General features: G+C 42.2%; 1 protein-coding gene across 2 annotated transcripts in view; it reads left to right on the forward strand.

Moving 5' to 3' along the window:
* LOC148043121 (ras-related GTP-binding protein C) overlaps positions 1-11,501 on the forward strand; it is a 31,049-nt gene extending 19,548 nt beyond the window's left edge. The window contains exon 7 of one of the 2 annotated variants that reach the window (XM_087727662.1): positions 10,206-11,501. In XM_087727662.1, coding sequence (XP_087583788.1) covers positions 10,206-10,234 — 29 coding nt within the window. In that variant the 3' untranslated portion in view covers positions 10,235-11,501. Of the gene's footprint in view, positions 1-4,368; positions 5,634-10,205 lie in introns of those variants that run through there. The other variant, XM_087727661.1, reaches the window with a different exon arrangement.
* The last annotated feature ends 6,412 nt before the right edge of the window (positions 11,502-17,913 follow it).

Below are 17,913 nucleotides of genomic sequence, written 5' to 3' on the forward strand. Positions count from 1 at the left end.
CCGGCAACCCCAAAACAATAAACCCTCCCCCCTTAATAAAGCTCAAGCCATATTTTGTAGGTAAAAAGAAAATAAGACCCTTTTGTATTTTCGGGGAAACAGGGTAGGTGCCCCACAGTTGATAGAACATTTTTGGTAAGCCAGGAAAAGAAGAGGTAGGGAAGCCTCCAGAAAAGCTTGCTTACCATACATTCTTGAAATGCAGTTTATATAAAAAACAATAAAACACCTGGTCCAGATGGGCTTCCGTCGGAAATCTATAAAAAACTCCAAAATACCGTAGAAGACAAATTATTAGAATTATTTAATGAGGCACTACAAAACGGTAAGGTTCCAAAATCATGGGGGGAAGCTTTCATTACCCTAATACCAAAGGAAGAGGCGGATAGTAGTAAAATTCAAAACTATAGACCTATATCCTTGTTAAACGCGGATTAGAAAATTTTTATATCAATTTTGGCGGAAATATTAAAAATAATATTTAATCAAAACATCCATTCGGACCAAAACGGCTTTCTCCCTAAAAGACACATTCGGAACAATACAAGAATAATAATTAACACCTTGGAATTCTACAAAACAAGATCTGAGAAACAATTAGCATTAATTTTTGTCGACGCGCAGAAAGCATTCGATAACTTAGATTGGAATTTTTTAATCACACAACTAAAAATGATGAAATTCGGCGACAAATTTATTAAGATTATAGAAACTATATATTCACAGCAATCAGCAAACATTATAATTAATGGAGAATTAACAGAGAGGGTACGAATCGGAAAGGGTGTTAGACAAGGGTGTCGCTCTCCCCATTACTATTTATTATGTCGTTGGAGGTACTCCTAAATCAGATAAGATTAAATCAAGAAATTAGGGGTTTGACCATAAAAAAAGAACAATATAAAACACAAGCCTTCGCTGACGACATGGTCTTTATTGTGGAAGACCCTCTAATCTCAGGACCGAAATTAATGAAGGACATTGAGGACTTTGGGCGTGTGGCTGCATTAAAAATAAATAAGGAAAAAACAAAAATGATTATAAAGAACTTTCCCAAAAAACAGATAGAAGAACTAGAGAAAGCAATGGAATTAAAGGTAACTAAAAAGGTCAAATACTTAGGGATTTGGCTATCTGCGAAATGCTCTTCTATAAAAGAAGATAACTATGATAAACTATTACGAAACATCCCAAAAGATTTAAAAAATTGGTCGAAGCTACAAATATCATTGATGGGAAGAATCGCAGTAATCAAGATGAATGTCTTGCCAAAAATTCTCTATTTATTTCAAACGGCACCGGTCAAAGTAGGAGAAAATTTTTATAACGATTTGGATAAAATGGTACGAAATTTTGTGTGGAATGGCAAAAAGCCTAGAATAAAATATAAGCATCTTCAAGATAAAAGAGCGCAAGGTGGAATGGGCCTACCGGAATGGAAAGCATATCATCAAGCAGCAACAACAATGTGGATAAAAGAGTGGGTAATGTTAACCAACAAAAGAATCCTAACGATAGAGGGCCACGACTTGCAATGGGGGTGGCACAATTACTTATGGTGTGAGGGAAATAAAGTCCACAATTATTTTAGAAGACACCATTTAAGAGGGGTACTGATTAAGGATTGGCTGGAAATTATAAGGAAATTCTATATCCAACTACCCAAATGGATATCCCCGACGGAAGCCCTGATATACCCAAATTTGATAAATTTTGACAAAAATGTTATTTACAAACAGCTGTTAGATGACCAAAATAGACTAAATTCCAGGGAAAATTTGGCTGAAATGGGAATAAATATTGATTGGTGGCCATACTTTCAAATACAAAATAAATACAAATCAGATCTAGCACAATTTGGCTTTCAGGACAAGGACCAGGAATTGGATAAAATCTTAATAGGAGCAGACGAGAAATTAATCTCGAAAATATAAAACTGCTTGCTGATCCGAAAAATGGAAGCAGAAAGAGTGAAAGAAGTCATGGTAACCTGGGCCCAGAATATTGGCCACACAATTGACCTGGATGACTGGGAAAGGGTATGGGAGTGGAACCTGAAATTAACGAAATTGACGGCCTATAAAGAAAATATATACAAAATGTTCTACCGCTGGCATCTCCCTCCGACAAGACTGGCAAAAATTTCCTCAAAATTATCGGCCAAATGCTGGAAATGCAAAACAATGCTGGGCACGTACTACCACATGCGGTGGACGTGCCCGGTGACTAAGACATATTGGAAGCGAACGCTAAGATGGCTGAATGAAATCATGTCAATTAAATTAAGTCTTAAGCCGGAAATGTTTCTATTAGGGATAACAGATCAAAAAATATGTAAAACCAATCAATACCTTCTCGTCCACATCTTGACGGCGGCAAGGATCGCTTACGCGCAGTGCTGGAAGAGTGAAAATGCCCCCACTAGCACAATGGTGATGAACAAAATCTTAGAATTAGCAGAAATGAACAGATTGACAATGCGGATTAACGATAAAGAAGACACAGAGTTTTACAAAGTGTACAAATGGCTTGATGAGACAGTGAGGATTCAGATATAAAAGGAGATAGTTGACTAACTTAAAATGATCTAAGCAACAACTCAAATAAACAATACACAAAGACAGAGGGACAAATGAGAGTAGAAATGTATTAGAGGTGAGAATTCACCGTTGAGTAACACCATTAGACCACAACGTTGGAAAAACTTGAAAAGCTGATAGGTAATCCGTTATAACTACCTGCATGGAATTAGCAACCTAGTTTCATACTAGGTAAGGCGAGATGAGCAATGGGAGATGAAAATATGTAAAGAGCTTTATCTATTTTTGTATCTTGTATTTTGTAAATCTTGCCTTTTTTTATATAACTTTCAAATAAGGAAAAAAAAAAAGAGAACCAGGTCATCCCCTGAAGAGGAGAATATGTAAACACAACAACGGATAGAGTGGAGGGAGGGAGGAGTAGAAGGAAAGATAGGAAGGAGAGGAGAAAGGAGAGGAATAGGAGAAAGGGAAAGGCAGAGGAAGAATGGGAGGGAATGTAAGAGTAGGAAAGAGGGGAGGAATGGGAAGAAGAGGGGAAGGGTAAAGGGGAGGAAGGGGAAGGAGAGAAGGGAAAGGAGAGGAGGAAGGAAGGAAGGAGAGAAGGAAGACGAAAGGGGGGTAGGAAGGAGGGAAGGAGGGAGGGAAGCAAGGAGGGAAGGAAGGAGAGGAGAGAAGTAAGGAGGGAAGGAAGAAGAGAGAAGAAAGGAGGGAAGGAAGGAGGGAATGTAGGAGAGAAGGAAGGGGGGAAGGAAGGAGGAAAGGAAGGAGAGAAGGAGAAAAGAAAGGAGGGAAGGAAGGAGGGAAGGGGAAGGAGGGAGGGAGGGAAGCAGAAGTAGGACCGTTGTAAGATAAGATGGATCTATGGGATGTTAAAAAAGCAATCTTCAAGTATATTGTTAACAGTAGGGGAAAATTGTTATAAATACATATTATTAATAACAGTTATGAGATCATATAATTGTGAATGTATATATGAAATTGATAAAATAAAATTAATAAAAAAAAGAAATGCAGTTCTCTTGGATGTAATTATTTGCCTTTTTCACATTTTTCTATAAGAAATCTCTGAAGAGTCTTTTTTAAAGTTCATCTTTCTGTTGTCTTTGGAAACGCCTCGGATATCTGCTAATAAGCCTGGTTTTCTTTGCCCAACTCAACTTTCAAACAAATTCCCTGGAGAATTTGCTGAGTTCAGCATTCTGGAATTATTCTAATTGATTTATCCCGTATAAAGAGAGGGCTCAAAAAGTGCTGTGAAGCACTAGGGACCAGTATATAAGTCTAAGTGCTATTGCTATGAAAATATTCAACACCGAGTGGCAGTCTCTCTTAGTAGAGAATCGTAGCTTCAGTCCTTAATCCAAGGAAATTGATATATTGAGGATTTTTTTTTGCAACTGTCCATTGGGAAGAGAGCGCCTGCTTGAATGCAGCATCACAATAGGTGGCCGAGATCACTTTTCGCTTTCAAGCAGGTCTCTTTGTAAGGAGGATTGGCATGAGCTGCTTCCCAGCAAGAGGGCAGGAGGGGAATGGGAAACAGTGGGGTTTTCTGTGGGAGCATGCAGGACAAGGAAGCAGGCGTGCAAAATGCTTAGAACTGGAAAGATGTTATGCTTAAAACAACCATTCTGCATCTGAAGTGGGTGGTTTCCCTCTTATTGGAATTTTTACCATCCCAGATGATACCTTTTGAGCTCAGGAGAGGGCAGTTCGAATCCACCGCATCTCAGTCTCCAAAGCTTCCACGTTACTCCTCTCGTTTTCTGAAATCTTCCCAACTTATGCCTCTCTTCCCTCTCCTCCCCATCCCTTTTCTTCGCAGGCCTAATAGACTATAATTTCCACTGCTTCCGGAAGGCCATCCATGAGGTCTTTGAAGTGGGCATTTCCTCTCACCGCCCCTGCGGCCACCAAGCAAACATTCCCAATTTGAAAGCAGTGACTCATAACGGCACCCCGAAGGAGGACTGAGTCAGGACGGCCTGGGGCTTGCTTGCCTACTCTGGGTCTGGATCAGGGCAGGAGCAGCAGCACGGAGGACGGGCAGCCTCCGTTTTGTTTGAAGCAAGTGAAGTCTGCCTTGGGGACTTCTTGTCACAGCTCATACCAGGAGTGACGAAGGGAAAGCCAAGATGCAGGGTGGTGCCTTTTGTTGTAATTAGCCAGGCAGCCTCTCCTCCAGGGGGAACTTCCTTGTTTGTTTCAGGATTCAGCAGCAGGCGATGTGCTCCAGAGGCCCTGAAATTCAAGCGTGGTTCATAACTTATTTGAGTACACACTCAACACATTCCACCTGAGTTATCGCACAGTTTTGTGGTAATGCCTGAAAAAAGTAATATATCCTGTGACCTCTCCTCTGCAAACCCATGGAATGAAAGCTTATCTGCTTTTCTAGATCTAACTGTCCTCAGAACTGTTTGAAATGTCATGTCTTGAATTGTCAAGCTTTTGGTCACTCGGTATCAGTTCCTGCATTTATTCTTGCACTGTTTTTTTTACTGATTCTTTTACACTATTTTTCTGAAGCCTCTTGGCAGCGCTGGCTCCCTCAACTAGGAAACAGAGATTAGCACCACCCCTTGAGTGTGGCACAACTGAGCAGGAGAAACGTTTACACTCTTCACAAATAATTCATCCTGCCATGGCTAATATGGCTAGAATTCCATATTTCATTCTTGAGGCTGCATGATCACATAGAGAGTCATTTTATTTTTTAAAAAAATATGTACGGCTTTGACAAGAATGGAACAATTACAGGTTTCGGTTGCTAGAAGTTGCAAACAATTTTGCTCATTTTTAACAACATGTGAAACTTCCTTCAATAGGAATACTTTCCATCTGTTGAAATGTTTTCTGTGAATCTTCCTGTCGCTCATCTGTGTTTGGGCAGATAAATGCCATTCTCTTAATGATGACAGCACTTCCCGAGCCTCAGATTCTGCTCTTTAACTCAAAATGTCAATGTGAGTTTGTTGAAGGTTTAACATGCTTTAACACTCTTCACAGGTGGTTGCATTCTGCCAGAAGGTCCTGTCTGGAACGGATATGTTCCCAGGCTACATTAATAAAAGATCTTTATCTCGACAAGTGTTTCTCCTCTGAATTAAATACAAGGAAATACAGGCTTTAGTGCCCAGTGGGACGTTTTAAAGTTACACACATCCTTAATTGGATTCACAGTCTCGAATTGGTAAAAATGTAACAGTTCAAGTCCTAACCAAGGAGCCAACAGCTGTTGTTATTATTGGTGGTTGCCGGTCTTAATACCTTGCAGAAATTCTGCTTAATCTTGATTCCTTTCAACTTGTAAGCAGAACCAACCATCTATTTATGGAAAAACAGTAATGTAATTCTCTTGGGAAACTCTCAGATATTACCATGTTTCCCTGAAAATATGACCTACCCTGAAAAAAAGCCCTAGCCCGACGGTCACACTTGCACCTAATATAAGCCCTACCCCCAAAATAAGCCCTACCCACCATCTGGTTGTGCGAGGTGGGTTGAGGCGCACAAGTAAAAAGCTAGGGGGGGGGATGGAGCTGCCCCACGCATCCTATACCTGCTTACCAGGCCTCAACAGCTGTTGTGGCGCTGACTTCTGCAGTTGCTCACAGCCAGATGCCACCTGGCGCATTGCGCCGGTGCTGCCACTCATGGCCGAACGCCACAAGGCTCATCGTGCCAGTACTGCCACTCACACGCAACAGCACAACATGCCACACAGCCTCCCATGACCAGCAGCACTGGTGCGACGAGCCTCACGGTGTCTGAGTGGCGGCTGCAGCACAGCAAGCCGCGCAGCATTTCTGCAAGTGGCTGCAGAAGTTGGGCAGCAGTGTGACAGGTGTCAGCATGGGGGGCATGGCTGCGGTGACCCTAAGGTAAGCGGGTAAGACATCCAAAAATAAGACCCAGTGCTTATTTGGGGACTGAAAAGAAAATAAGCCCTGGTATTATTTTAAGGGTAACATGAGTACTTTGGAATAGCCCCATCAGTGGAAACTGCAGCTTTCAAACACCTTACTTAGCTGAGAAACTATCCTTGCTTTTGGATATTTTTTCTTCCTCTTCTTCATAGAATTCTTTTAGTTCAGTATTATTACTGTTAGATCTTGCATGCAATCCATATTTGAGATGACCCCATAATTTCTTTGACAATATTCAAGTCTGATGGTGATCAGATATCTGGAAAAAAGAGCATCGGGTTAGCCTTGTGGTAAAGGAGTTCTCCCATTCAGAAGGCTGAAACCGGCAGATGTTTCTCTCTTAAGGTGCAAAGAAATAATATCTGCTGTGAACTCCATGAGGTGTCAGGAGGGGCATCTGGCCAGTAAATGCTCAGCTCCATCCAGTCGCCCCGATTTTAAAAGATTACCAGCTTCCAGGAAAAAAAGTATTGATGGTTTCTCAATAGAGTGTGAATAAATACAGACCAACAGAAAGGTGTCCTGTTTAGCAATCTCATACAAGAACAGATGGATGGGAGCTACAAGGTATATCTTGCATTAAGGCTTCATTTGTACTTTTTTGATAGTATTTTATATGTATACTCTTCACTGGTAAATTGGTGGTACTCTAGTAACTAACTCATTGGATATATAATCATATCCTTAACCTGTTGATAATTTTATTAATGATGCATTGGAAGAAAAATGAGGATAAAACTTGACAAGAGTCTATCCTGTGCTCTAAAGTCAATGGAGATCTCCTCCCAGGGGTTCATCGGGTTGGCTACCAGCTGCAGTAACCAGGCATTCATTTTATTGGAGCGTACACGGCTGGCCATATAAGCCTCTGTCCTTTTTCATTTTTGCCCACCAGAATTGTCTCATCTCTTGCACGGCCTTTATGAGCCCTAAATGTCCTGATGCCCTGGCATCGTGAATCTTCTGTACAATCCAGGTCTGCTGGCTACCTGGGACATATATTTTTGTGCCTTTCCACAACAGCCCCTCCCTCACAGATAGGTCATCTTGGTGCTGCTGGAACTACTCATCTCTTACTAGGGCATCTTTAAGGGTTGCCCCAAGTCTTGGGTTGGCTCTGGCCAGGCATTGCTTGTTGGGTGAGAGCAAGTGCTGCGGGCTGCTTTAATTGGATGATGGACGTCACCATTGCCTCTCGGCGCTATTGTGCTGCGGCATGTGGGAGAGTGCATCTGCAAGGATGTTTTTCCTCCCTGGCAGATACCGGAGAGTGAAGTTAAACCGGTTGAAGTACTGGGCCCAATGGACCTGCTTAGGAGACAGCTTTGGGAGGGAGGGGGGCTTTCAGCGCTTCTAGGTTCTTATGGTCCATCCAGACCTCGAAGGGGATCTTGCTAGCCTCCAGGAACTGTCTCCATGTTGGGAGAGCTCATCGGACTGTGTAAGCCACCTTCTCTCAGATTACCCAAACTCACTCAGTGTCAGGACAACCTGCGAGACGTGTAAACACAGGGTTGTAATTCCCCTTTGGCATTCCTTTGGAATAAGACTGCCTCCACTGCTACATCGCTGGCATCGGCCTGTATTACAAATGGCTCCTCTAGGTTTGTGTGTTTCAGGATCGGCTCCACGGTGAAGAGGCACTTCAACTTTTCAAAAGTGATTGGCAGTCAAGGGACCACTCTAGGTGTTGGCTCTCACTCCTCTCTCTGCCTTTACCAAATTGGTGATCGGTAGAGCTATCTGGGCAAAGGTGGGGATTAATTGGCAGTAAAAGTTCGCAAACCCCAGGAAACTAGTTGCCTCCTGGTCCAAGGGGGCTCCCACTCCAGTATTGCCTTCACCTTACTGGGATCAATCTCCATTCCTTCATTGGAAAGCCAGTATCCCAGGTAGTGTAAAAGGATCTTGTGGAATTCACACTTAAGACGGCTTTGCATAGAGCTGGGCTTCCTGCAGTATCTGTTCCCGTGCCCCAGCATTGTACAGGGATACCAGGCATCCAGCAACGCTGCCCACCAGGTTAGATACAACACTATGCCTTGGACTGACTCCACAGACAGCTTCTCCGGGCAATTTGATGCCTGGCTGGAGCAGGACACTTGCTGGCTGAAAGGCAGTTCTTTAGTCACTAAGAGCCTGCTTGCAAGTCAAAGCTATGCCTTGTGACTTTGCAGACAAGGAGCAGATCCTGAAAACACATAGTTTTCCAGATTCCCTGGGGCAGGGAAAAGATGAATATCTGCATCTTTTTTTTTCTTTAATTCAATTCCTGTCTGGACATTTTCTGGATGAAAGGCAGTTTGGCATTCTCTATAAGGAGCCTCCTGGCAAGTCAAAGCTACGCCTTGTTCTGATTTGGTAGACGAGCGGATCCTGAAAACGTCTTTCCCCCAAGCCGGGGCAGAGAGGAAAATGTGACTCCTTTTCCAATTTGACATTTACAATACAATACAATAGCAGAGTTGGAAGGGACCTTAGAGGTCTTCTAGTCCAACCCCATGCCTAGGCAGGAAACCCTATACCGTTTCAGACAAATAGCTATCCAACATCTTAAAGACTTCCAATGTTGGGGCATTCACAACTTCTGGAGGCAAGCTGTTCCACTGATTAATTGTTCTAACTGTCAGGAAATTCCTCCTCAGTTCTAAGTTACTTCTCTCCTTGATTCTTGTTCTACCCCCCAGGTGCCTTGGAAAATAGTTTGAGTCCCTCTTCTTTGTGGCAACCCTTGAGATATTGGAACACTGCTATCATGTCTCCCCTAGTTCTTTCTATTAAACTAGACATACCCAGTTCCTGCAACCGTTCTTCATATGTTTTAGTCTCCAGTCCCCTAATCATCTTTGTTGCTCTTCTCTGCACTCTTTCTAGAGTCTCCACGTCTTTTCTACATCGTGATGACCAAAACTGAATGTAGTATTCCAAGCGTGGCCTTACCAAGGCCTTATAAAATGGTATTAACACTTCATGTGGTCTTGATTCTACCCCTCTGTTTATGCAGCCTAGAACTGTGTTGGCTATTTTGGCAGCTGCTGCACACTGCTGGCTCATATTTAAATGGTTGTCCACTAGGACTCCAAGATCCCTTTCGTAGTTACTACTGTTGAGCAAGGTAACACCTATACTGTACCTTTGCATTTCGTTTTTGTTGCCTAAATGTAGAACCTTACTCTTTTCACCATTTAATTTCATTTTATTAGATAGTGCCCAATGTTGAAGTTTGTCACGATCCTTCTGTATCTTAAGCCTATCTTCTGGAGTGTTGGCTATTCCTGCCAGCTTGGGGTGTCATCTGCAAATTTGATGAGTTCCCCATTTATTCCCTCATCCAAATCATTGATGAAGATGCTGAAGAGTACTGGGCCCAAACAGAGCTTTGGGGTACTCCACTGCATACTTCCCTCCATGAAGATGCAGTTCCATTGAGGACTATACATTGAGTGCAGTTGGTCAGCCAGTTACGAATCCATCTGGTGGTGATGCTGTCTAACCCACATTCTTCTACTTTATCTAGTAGTAGGTTATGGTCTACCTTATCAAATGCCTTAGTGGAGTCCAAGTAAACTATATTGACGGCATTCCTCTGGTCCAATAATTTTGTCACATTATCAAAGAATGCAATAAGATTAGTCTGGCATGATCTGTTTTTGACAAACCCATGTTGGCTTTTGGCTATTACTTTGTTTGCTTCTAGGTGTTGACTAATTCATTGCTTGATTATCTTTTCCAGAATCTTTCCTGGTACTGAGGTCAGACTGATAGGTCTGTAGTTTCCTGGATCTGTTTTTTCCCTTTTTTGAAGATGGGAGCCACATCAGCTCTTTTCCAGTCCTCTGGTAGTTCCCCGGTGCTCCAGGATCTCTGAAAGATATAGTTCAGTGGTTCTGAGATCTCGTCTGCCAGTTCCCCAAGGTGTAATCCATCCGGTCCTGGTGATTTGAACTTGTCTAGGGTAGACAGGTGCTCACTTACCATTTTCTTCCCTATTTCAACTTGTGTTCCTAATCTGATTTTTATGATGCTGTTTTTGATAGGTGGGACTGTTTTATCCCTTTGTATAAAGACAGATGCAAAACATGAGTTAAATAGTTCTGCTTTCCCCCTGTTGCTTGTCACCTTCTTGACACTTTCTCCCAGCAATGGACCAATTGTTTCCTTAACTTTTTTCTTGTTTTTAACATGTTGGAAGAAGCTTTTTTTGTTATTTTTTTACTTTTGTGGCAAGCCTTTCTTCATTGTGAGCCTTAGCTTTCCTCACTTCATCTTTATATGCTCGGGATATTTGCTGATATTCTGCCTTAGTTATGTCCCCTCCTTTTCATTTTTTATACATCTTTTTTGTCTTTCAATTTGTCAGAGAGTTCTTTATGCAGCCATGCTGGTTTCTTTTGAGAGCTGTTATTTTTCTTCTTCATTGGTATTGTGCGAAACTGGACTTTTGTAGTCTCATTTTTCAAAATTTCCCAAGCTTCTTGAGTTGTTTTTCCCTTGAGGATTCTCATCCATGGAATTCTTCCCAAGCTCTCTCTAAGTTTATTGAAATTAGCTTTCTTAAAGTCCAAGACTCTAGTTTGACTTTGTTCTACTACTTGTGTTTTCATAATGTTGGATTCCAATATTGCATGGTCACTTGCCCCCGGGGTTCCTGTGGCTTCAACACCTTCTATCATTTCCTCTCTTGTTAGTGAGAATTAAGTCCAATATGGCTGATCCCCTTGTTCCCCTCTCTACTTTTTGGGAAACAAAGTTGTCTGCTAGGTTTGTTAGAAACCTGTTGGATCTTCCACTTGGTGCAGAGTTTGTTTCCCAGTTGATGTCAGGGTAGTTAAAATCCCCCACTACTATTGTGTGCTTCCTACATACCTTAGTTAGCTGACTAGCAAAAAGTTCATCTACTTCCTCTGCTTGGTTGGGTGGCCTGTAGTATAGACCTATGGCAATGTAATTCCCCCCACAACCTTTAATAGTGACCCAAATGCATTCAAGATAGTTCTCATCATTGTTGTGCTCTATTTCTGTAGAGAGGTAATTATTTCTTATTGCGGCTTTTTCACGCTTCTGATGGGCCGCTCATGCTTGTAGCCGAATGAGAAGAAAGGACACCGGACAAATCCTTCTTGTGATAAGCTCTGGCCCCGAGCAATGCCCGGGAGGCTTTTTTATTAGTCCCAAACAAAGGAAAGGTGTATACAATATTACATCAACAGGCACATGACTAAATAGTCCAATGATAAATATGCAGCGTGGCAAAAAGCTTCGTCTCTGGGCAAAAGAGTGAGGTGAGTGGCAAAGGGGGCTGCTTCTTCCCCGGGCAGGAGAAGAGAGATAAGGAATAGGGAGGGGGGAGGGAGGAAAGTGAGCAGCTCGCATTCCTGCCTTTGAAATGCTAACTGCTAGATAGATGCTGGTACAGAAAGGCACACTAATTAATAGGAAGACTTACGTATTGCTAACAAGAATGTTTTTGTTAGCATCCATCTCTGGGCCTGTGTTTTCCAGACAGCCTTAGCCGTCCTATACACAGAAGTGGCAATGGATCTCAACATCTCCTCATTTTTGTTTTAAAATGAGAAGGAGGAAAGCAAACATATCAAAATGCAGATTCTTCATCATCACTGGTTATAGCAAACACCTTTACAAACAAATTGTTGTCCAACTCATGGTCGTTCTCAGCGTCCAGAAGGGACTTAGTTTCGTGGATAAGCACGTTCTTCCTAGCTGAGGAAAAAAGGCCTTTGAATAGCTGAAAGAGGGAGGGTAGGCATTGAATGCAGCAGCAAAGTGACACAAGCACTACTATAATACATATAATGGAGGAAAAAATGCTTCTTAACCAGGAGCCATCCGGTAGCCAGGACCACAGACCATCCCACCAGGCTGGCAGGACGTCTTCTCGAATCTGGGAGGCCAACTCCTTTAAGGAACTGATCTGATGCTTAACCAATTGAGAGGTGTCTGACAGGTTAAAACAACACATGTTTTTGACAGATTCACAGCCTAGATGATGTACCAGTAACAGAAAATCAATGGCAGCACGGTTGTCTAAGACAGCATGTCTGATCTCTGCCTGTTCCATATTCAAGGCAGCTATGGCTGCAGATGTGATGTTTATAGTTTTTGCAAGGGAACAGGCAATGCGATGGGCTGTCCTGTGGTTATGCATTGCTAATGCCGGAACACCAACTATAGAGGTAGCAAGGGAAAGATATTCAGCCTCGTTAAAAAGATTAATTGAGCTGTCACATGTTTCATCAAGGACTACCGACCTCTGTGGTCGTGAAGTGAGGTCCTGTTTGGTTGGTAGAACCACAGTGAGGCGACTCAGACAGCAACGTGTATCTGATAGATTAGCAGGTATGTAATTAAAAGTTTTTTGACCACATGTGAAAAACCAACCAGCAGGAAGCAGAACGTGAGCCCAATTGTAGGAAATGTTCTCGTAGGTGGAACAGTTGGCAGGAAAGATTCCCGTGGGCATACAGGATTGTGTGAGAGAAGCAGTACAATTTTGAATGCGTGCACATGTAACGTTGGGTCCACTAGCTACAAAGGGTGTGGTGAGAGACATGGCATCAGCTGGGAGCCGTCTTGTGAAAGGGCCCCACACCATAGAGTCACCGTAATTAACTTCCTTTAGCTGGGTGTAACAGAAAGAGGTGTGCAAACTGGTTCAGGTCCACAGCTTCACTTAGGCAAAAATTGGATACGTTTGCCTGTTCTGCCAAACGCATCCACAGGTTGTATGTCATTCGAGTGTGCAGACCGTGAGAAGCAGCTGACCTTTTCACCCTATGTGTGAGAGATCTAGTAGGCACATGTAATGGTTCCTGTAACTTGTAAGAGGCACGATGGGAAATTTCACAGCGTATTAAAAATGCAAGCAATACTAAAACTATGCCACACAGTGAAAAAATAACATAATGATATGAGAAAGTTCTAAAACTAAAAGGTTTCATACACTCCTGCCACCGCGACAGGGGATAACCTGGAGGTCTTCTTCGAAATAAGGGACATCCTTCTGGTGGTGAATACGGTGGAGGGTGTCCTTCCCCGTTTTCCTGGTCGGGGCAGGAAACAGCCTCTGTGGTCTCATATGGTGGAGGGTGTCCAGGCCTGATTTCCAGGTCAGGCCAGGAGGCAACCTCCACAAGCTGTACCTCATTTGGGGACTGACGGACGATCGCCATCCCTGGAAGTGTGTGGTGGTGATTTAGGAAGAAAAGGTCTTACGTGTCTTCCTGGCACCCAGAGCACCTTGTCTTTTAGCTGGATGGCAGCGTAGCCCCGTCCCCAAGTGATCAGGTCAGCAGGTCCTCGCCACGTCAGGTCAGGCAGGCAGCGATAGTAGACAGGTGGACGGGGGGTGTCTGCAGTAGGTGGAGCTGCAAAATGACGAGTCGCTGCTGAGGATGGTGGGCTGCCGGTAAGATTTAAGAAATTCAGGGTATAAAGGCAGAGGTTAAGCGTGTCTTGCACTGCTGGGAGGCCAGGGGGCATTTTTCCCCTATTGCCAATATATCTGTCCAGGGCATGTTTTAATGTCTGGTTGGCGCGCTCAGCCAACGCCTGACCCTGGCTGTTATAATATAGAAGATATAGAAGAAGAAAAAACTAAAGAATCTATGGACTTAAATAAGAAATTCTATTAGCAAAAGCATTGATAATACTGCTGACAATCAAAGATAAGCTCCATGCCCTCGGGGGTCACAGGATCAAACTCATCCCAGATGGTCTCCACAAGATTCATCCCCGTCGACTCGCCCGAATCTACCCGGTCAGAGTCTAAGCCTGTCCAGATCTGAGCAATTTTATCCTGTAGATACTGAACAAATTCTTCAGCCCTACCCTGCAAGGGGTCTTTTCCAGCTCCTTGGTTAAGTAAAAATAAGGAAACCGAAAGAGGGCATCAAGATTATATGAGAGATCTTACAAGCAAGGATCTGGTAAAGAAGTCCATACAAAGTTGATTAAGAAGATGATTAGAGGATTGGCACCACAAATGGCAGAAGATATGAAATTGTTTTGTTATTGGAAATATACAGGTTGATAGATGGAAGAATATAATTTAAAACTAGTTAAATGTAGTGAAATTTATTGATAATAGATATAGCTTAAATAAATAACTGAAAATGTTACTAATCTATATAGTGTGTAGTGTAATGATGAGTATAATTGGATATGAATATTGAATGGTACCCATGTAAGGAAGATTAGCAATCCTTTTGGATTATACATAAAGGATGTTAATAATAATGATTAATAATAATAATAATAAATACTCAATAATTATTATTAATAAACAACAACAATAACTCTGCCGTTGCCAGTCCCAAGCCCGGATGAGAAAGGAGGAGGGTTGGGGTCAGGTTGGCAACCTGGCCCCATAAAAAACCCGCCAACCCATACAACATGGTGAAAGAAACGAATAAAAATTCTATATTGCATCGGTCGTCGCACGGGTCAACAAGGGCCACGGTGGATGTTGAGGTCCCTGGGCATCTGTCGACAAGTGGGCTACAAGTAAACCAGCCAACAAAACGACAAAAATATAGTGCAGATGAAAATCGTGCCATAATGGCCCTATTACAACTCAGAGCCAGAAAAAAGAGGCTATTTAAAGCGAATGTATGAATTATGGAAAGAACAATATCCAGATTCAAATGTGAGTGAACAACGACTACCAGATCAAAAGCGATTTATTATACGGAATAAAGTGTTTAGTGAAGTTGAACTTGAGGAAATTCAGGCAAATTGCAAAACTAAAAAAACAACATCACAAGCAGAAATAACTGATACTCAAGACACAACTAAAGACATTGTAGTAGAACTCCCAGAAGAAGCTATTGGAGAGGAAATAACAACACTACCACCAGAACCAATTATCATTGAACCAACTGATGAACCAACTCAAAAACAAAAAGAATTGAAGGACAAGATCATGGAGCATTTTCTGTCTAATGAAGAAAGGCAACGTTTACCATTATTAAAAACTGTCCATAAGAAAATTTTGGCCCCTATCATGAAAATGGTTAATGCAGTGCTTTCAACAATTGAATCAATAATAGCAATATAGCAGTAGACTTATATACCGCTTCATAGGCCTTTCAGGCCTCTCTAAGCGGTTTACAGAGAGTCAGCATATTGCCCCCAACAATCTGGGTCCTCATTTTACCCACCTCGGAAGGATGGAAGGCTGAGTCAACCCTGAGCCGGTGAGATTTGAACCGCTGACCTGCTGATCTAGCAGTAGCCTGCAGTGCTGCATTTAACCACTGCGCCACCTTGGCTCTTAAATCAGAATCAGGATCCACTTCGCCACTAGAAATGCGAGAAATACGATATTACAGGAATCCTACAAAAATAAGCTTCAAATCCGGGGTTGGGAGGTGACTGTCTTGAAGGAGATACCACCTAAAATGCTGCGATCGAGGAAAGATTATGCCTTTCTAGTGGAAGAGCTCAAAAATCACCAGATACAGTTTAGATGGGACGCACCAACCGTCATCACATTTAGCTATCTTGGAAAAAGACATCGCCTCAATACAGTATGGAAAGCTCAAGATTTCTACACCAATGTACTGATGGGTGGACAACTCTCTTCCTCTAGAACTAGACAAAGAGAAGGATATGATGGAAAGCAAGCCACTCAAGTTTTAACAAAGGAGGATCAACTTGTTCTTTCAGAGGTACAAGATGCTAAAGAACAAAGACAAAACTGTGTGGTTACCAGACGAATGGAACAGGAATTAAGAAAGCAACGAACACAAGCCATCGTTCAGGAGCATACAGTTGTTACATCAGAAACAGTGGGAGGAGCTAGGCCAAAGGTTAAATTTCAAGATGTTCAGATGGCTATTAAAAAGTTTCAGGGGGCTAAGGATGGTAACTAAATCCCTAATATGGAATGTTAAGCGATTGGATTAATTTAGCAGGAAATGGAGTGCTCAGTATTGAAGGGTTTGATTTGGTATATGGCTGCTTGTTTGCTGTATAATAAAGAGGTGGATGAGAACGTTAATGGTCATGCTCTGGGGAATGCCTTGCTACGGGTTGGGGAAAAAAAACATTACATGGTAGATTTATAAAAAGGTTAAGGTATTCTGGACACAAATATGATGGATTATGTAAAATGCTCTCTCTCTCTCAAAAAAAATCCACCTATTCTTTGTTATGTATAATTACTGACTCTACAGTAGTAGAGATCAACTTGACTTTGCATTTGATAACTGCAGCTGTTGGTGGCACAATATTGGAAGAAATAAGATTTGTTTACTAGTTAGGAATGGATATTGAAGATCACAAACTTAGCAGAGACGGCTAAAATAGTTGCATATCTCAAGGATAACTCAAATGAGAGATATAAACCAGACTGGGAAAAATGGACTGACTATATTCAAAATAAATATGGGTCTAGGAAATTTCAGATAGTTTATGACTAAGATCAGAAACGATACAAATTATTTTTAGTTAGCCTAGCAAGGAGGAGCTAATATGAATTCAAAGATGTTATTAACTTTCTACGTTTTCTCTTAAGTATGTCTTAAACTGTTTTTGTTAAAGATTTATACCTTGTATTGGTTCTGGGAAGTCAGGGAGGGGGAAGGTTAGGGGCTTGGGGGGAGGGTGGAAGGGAGTGGAGTTTACTGAGCTGGAGGAGGGATGTTGGATGATTGTACATGTATACTGTTATTTTTTTAAGTATATTGAAATGGAATTATAAATACCATCAACACAAAAGGGATTTTGCTCAGATGCCAAAACACATTAAGTGAATCAGAGGAAGAGTGGGAGGTAGAGGAGAGAAGAAAGATAGGAAGAGAGGGATAGGAGGGAGGGTGAAGGGGGAAGATGAGGTGTATAAGGAGGAGTGGTAAAGGAAGAGAAGGAGAAAGGAAGGGGAAGTAGAGTAGAAAATGATGGAGGGAAGTCAGGATATAGAAGAGTTGGAAGTAGAGGAGAGAAGAAGATAGGAAGAGAGGGATAGGAGAGAGGGTGAAGGGGGAAGATGAGGTGTATAAGGAGGAGTGGTAAGGGGAGAGAGTAGAAAGAGAAAGGAAGAGGAAATAGAGTAGTATGGAAGCGGAAATACACCAACGAAAGGAAGAGTGGGAAGCAGAAGGGAGAAGAAAAGTGGGAAGGAAGGGATAGGAGAGAGAGTAAGGGGGGAAGATGAGGAGGTTGAGGATAAGGAGGAGTGGAATGTAGAGAGAGAAGAAGGAGAAAGGAAGGGGAAATAGAGTAGGAAAGGAAGAGGGAGGGAAGATAGGAAATAAGAGAGAGGTAGAAGAAAGAGGTGTAGGGAGAGTAGAAGAGCTAATAATGGGTGTTAATCTTTTTGGAGCGTTGAGAACAAGAGGAAATGATGTAATCACTATTTAATACTATATGATATTGGCTATGTATAGTATACATGTGATTGTATGTTATGAAATTGAAAT

Source organism: Thamnophis sirtalis, unplaced genomic scaffold (genome assembly GCF_051295495.1).
Source record: "Thamnophis sirtalis isolate CommonGarterSnake01/CBP01778 unplaced genomic scaffold, rThaSir2_p1.2 scaffold_13, whole genome shotgun sequence".
NCBI lineage: Eukaryota > Metazoa > Chordata > Lepidosauria > Squamata > Natricidae > Thamnophis > Thamnophis sirtalis.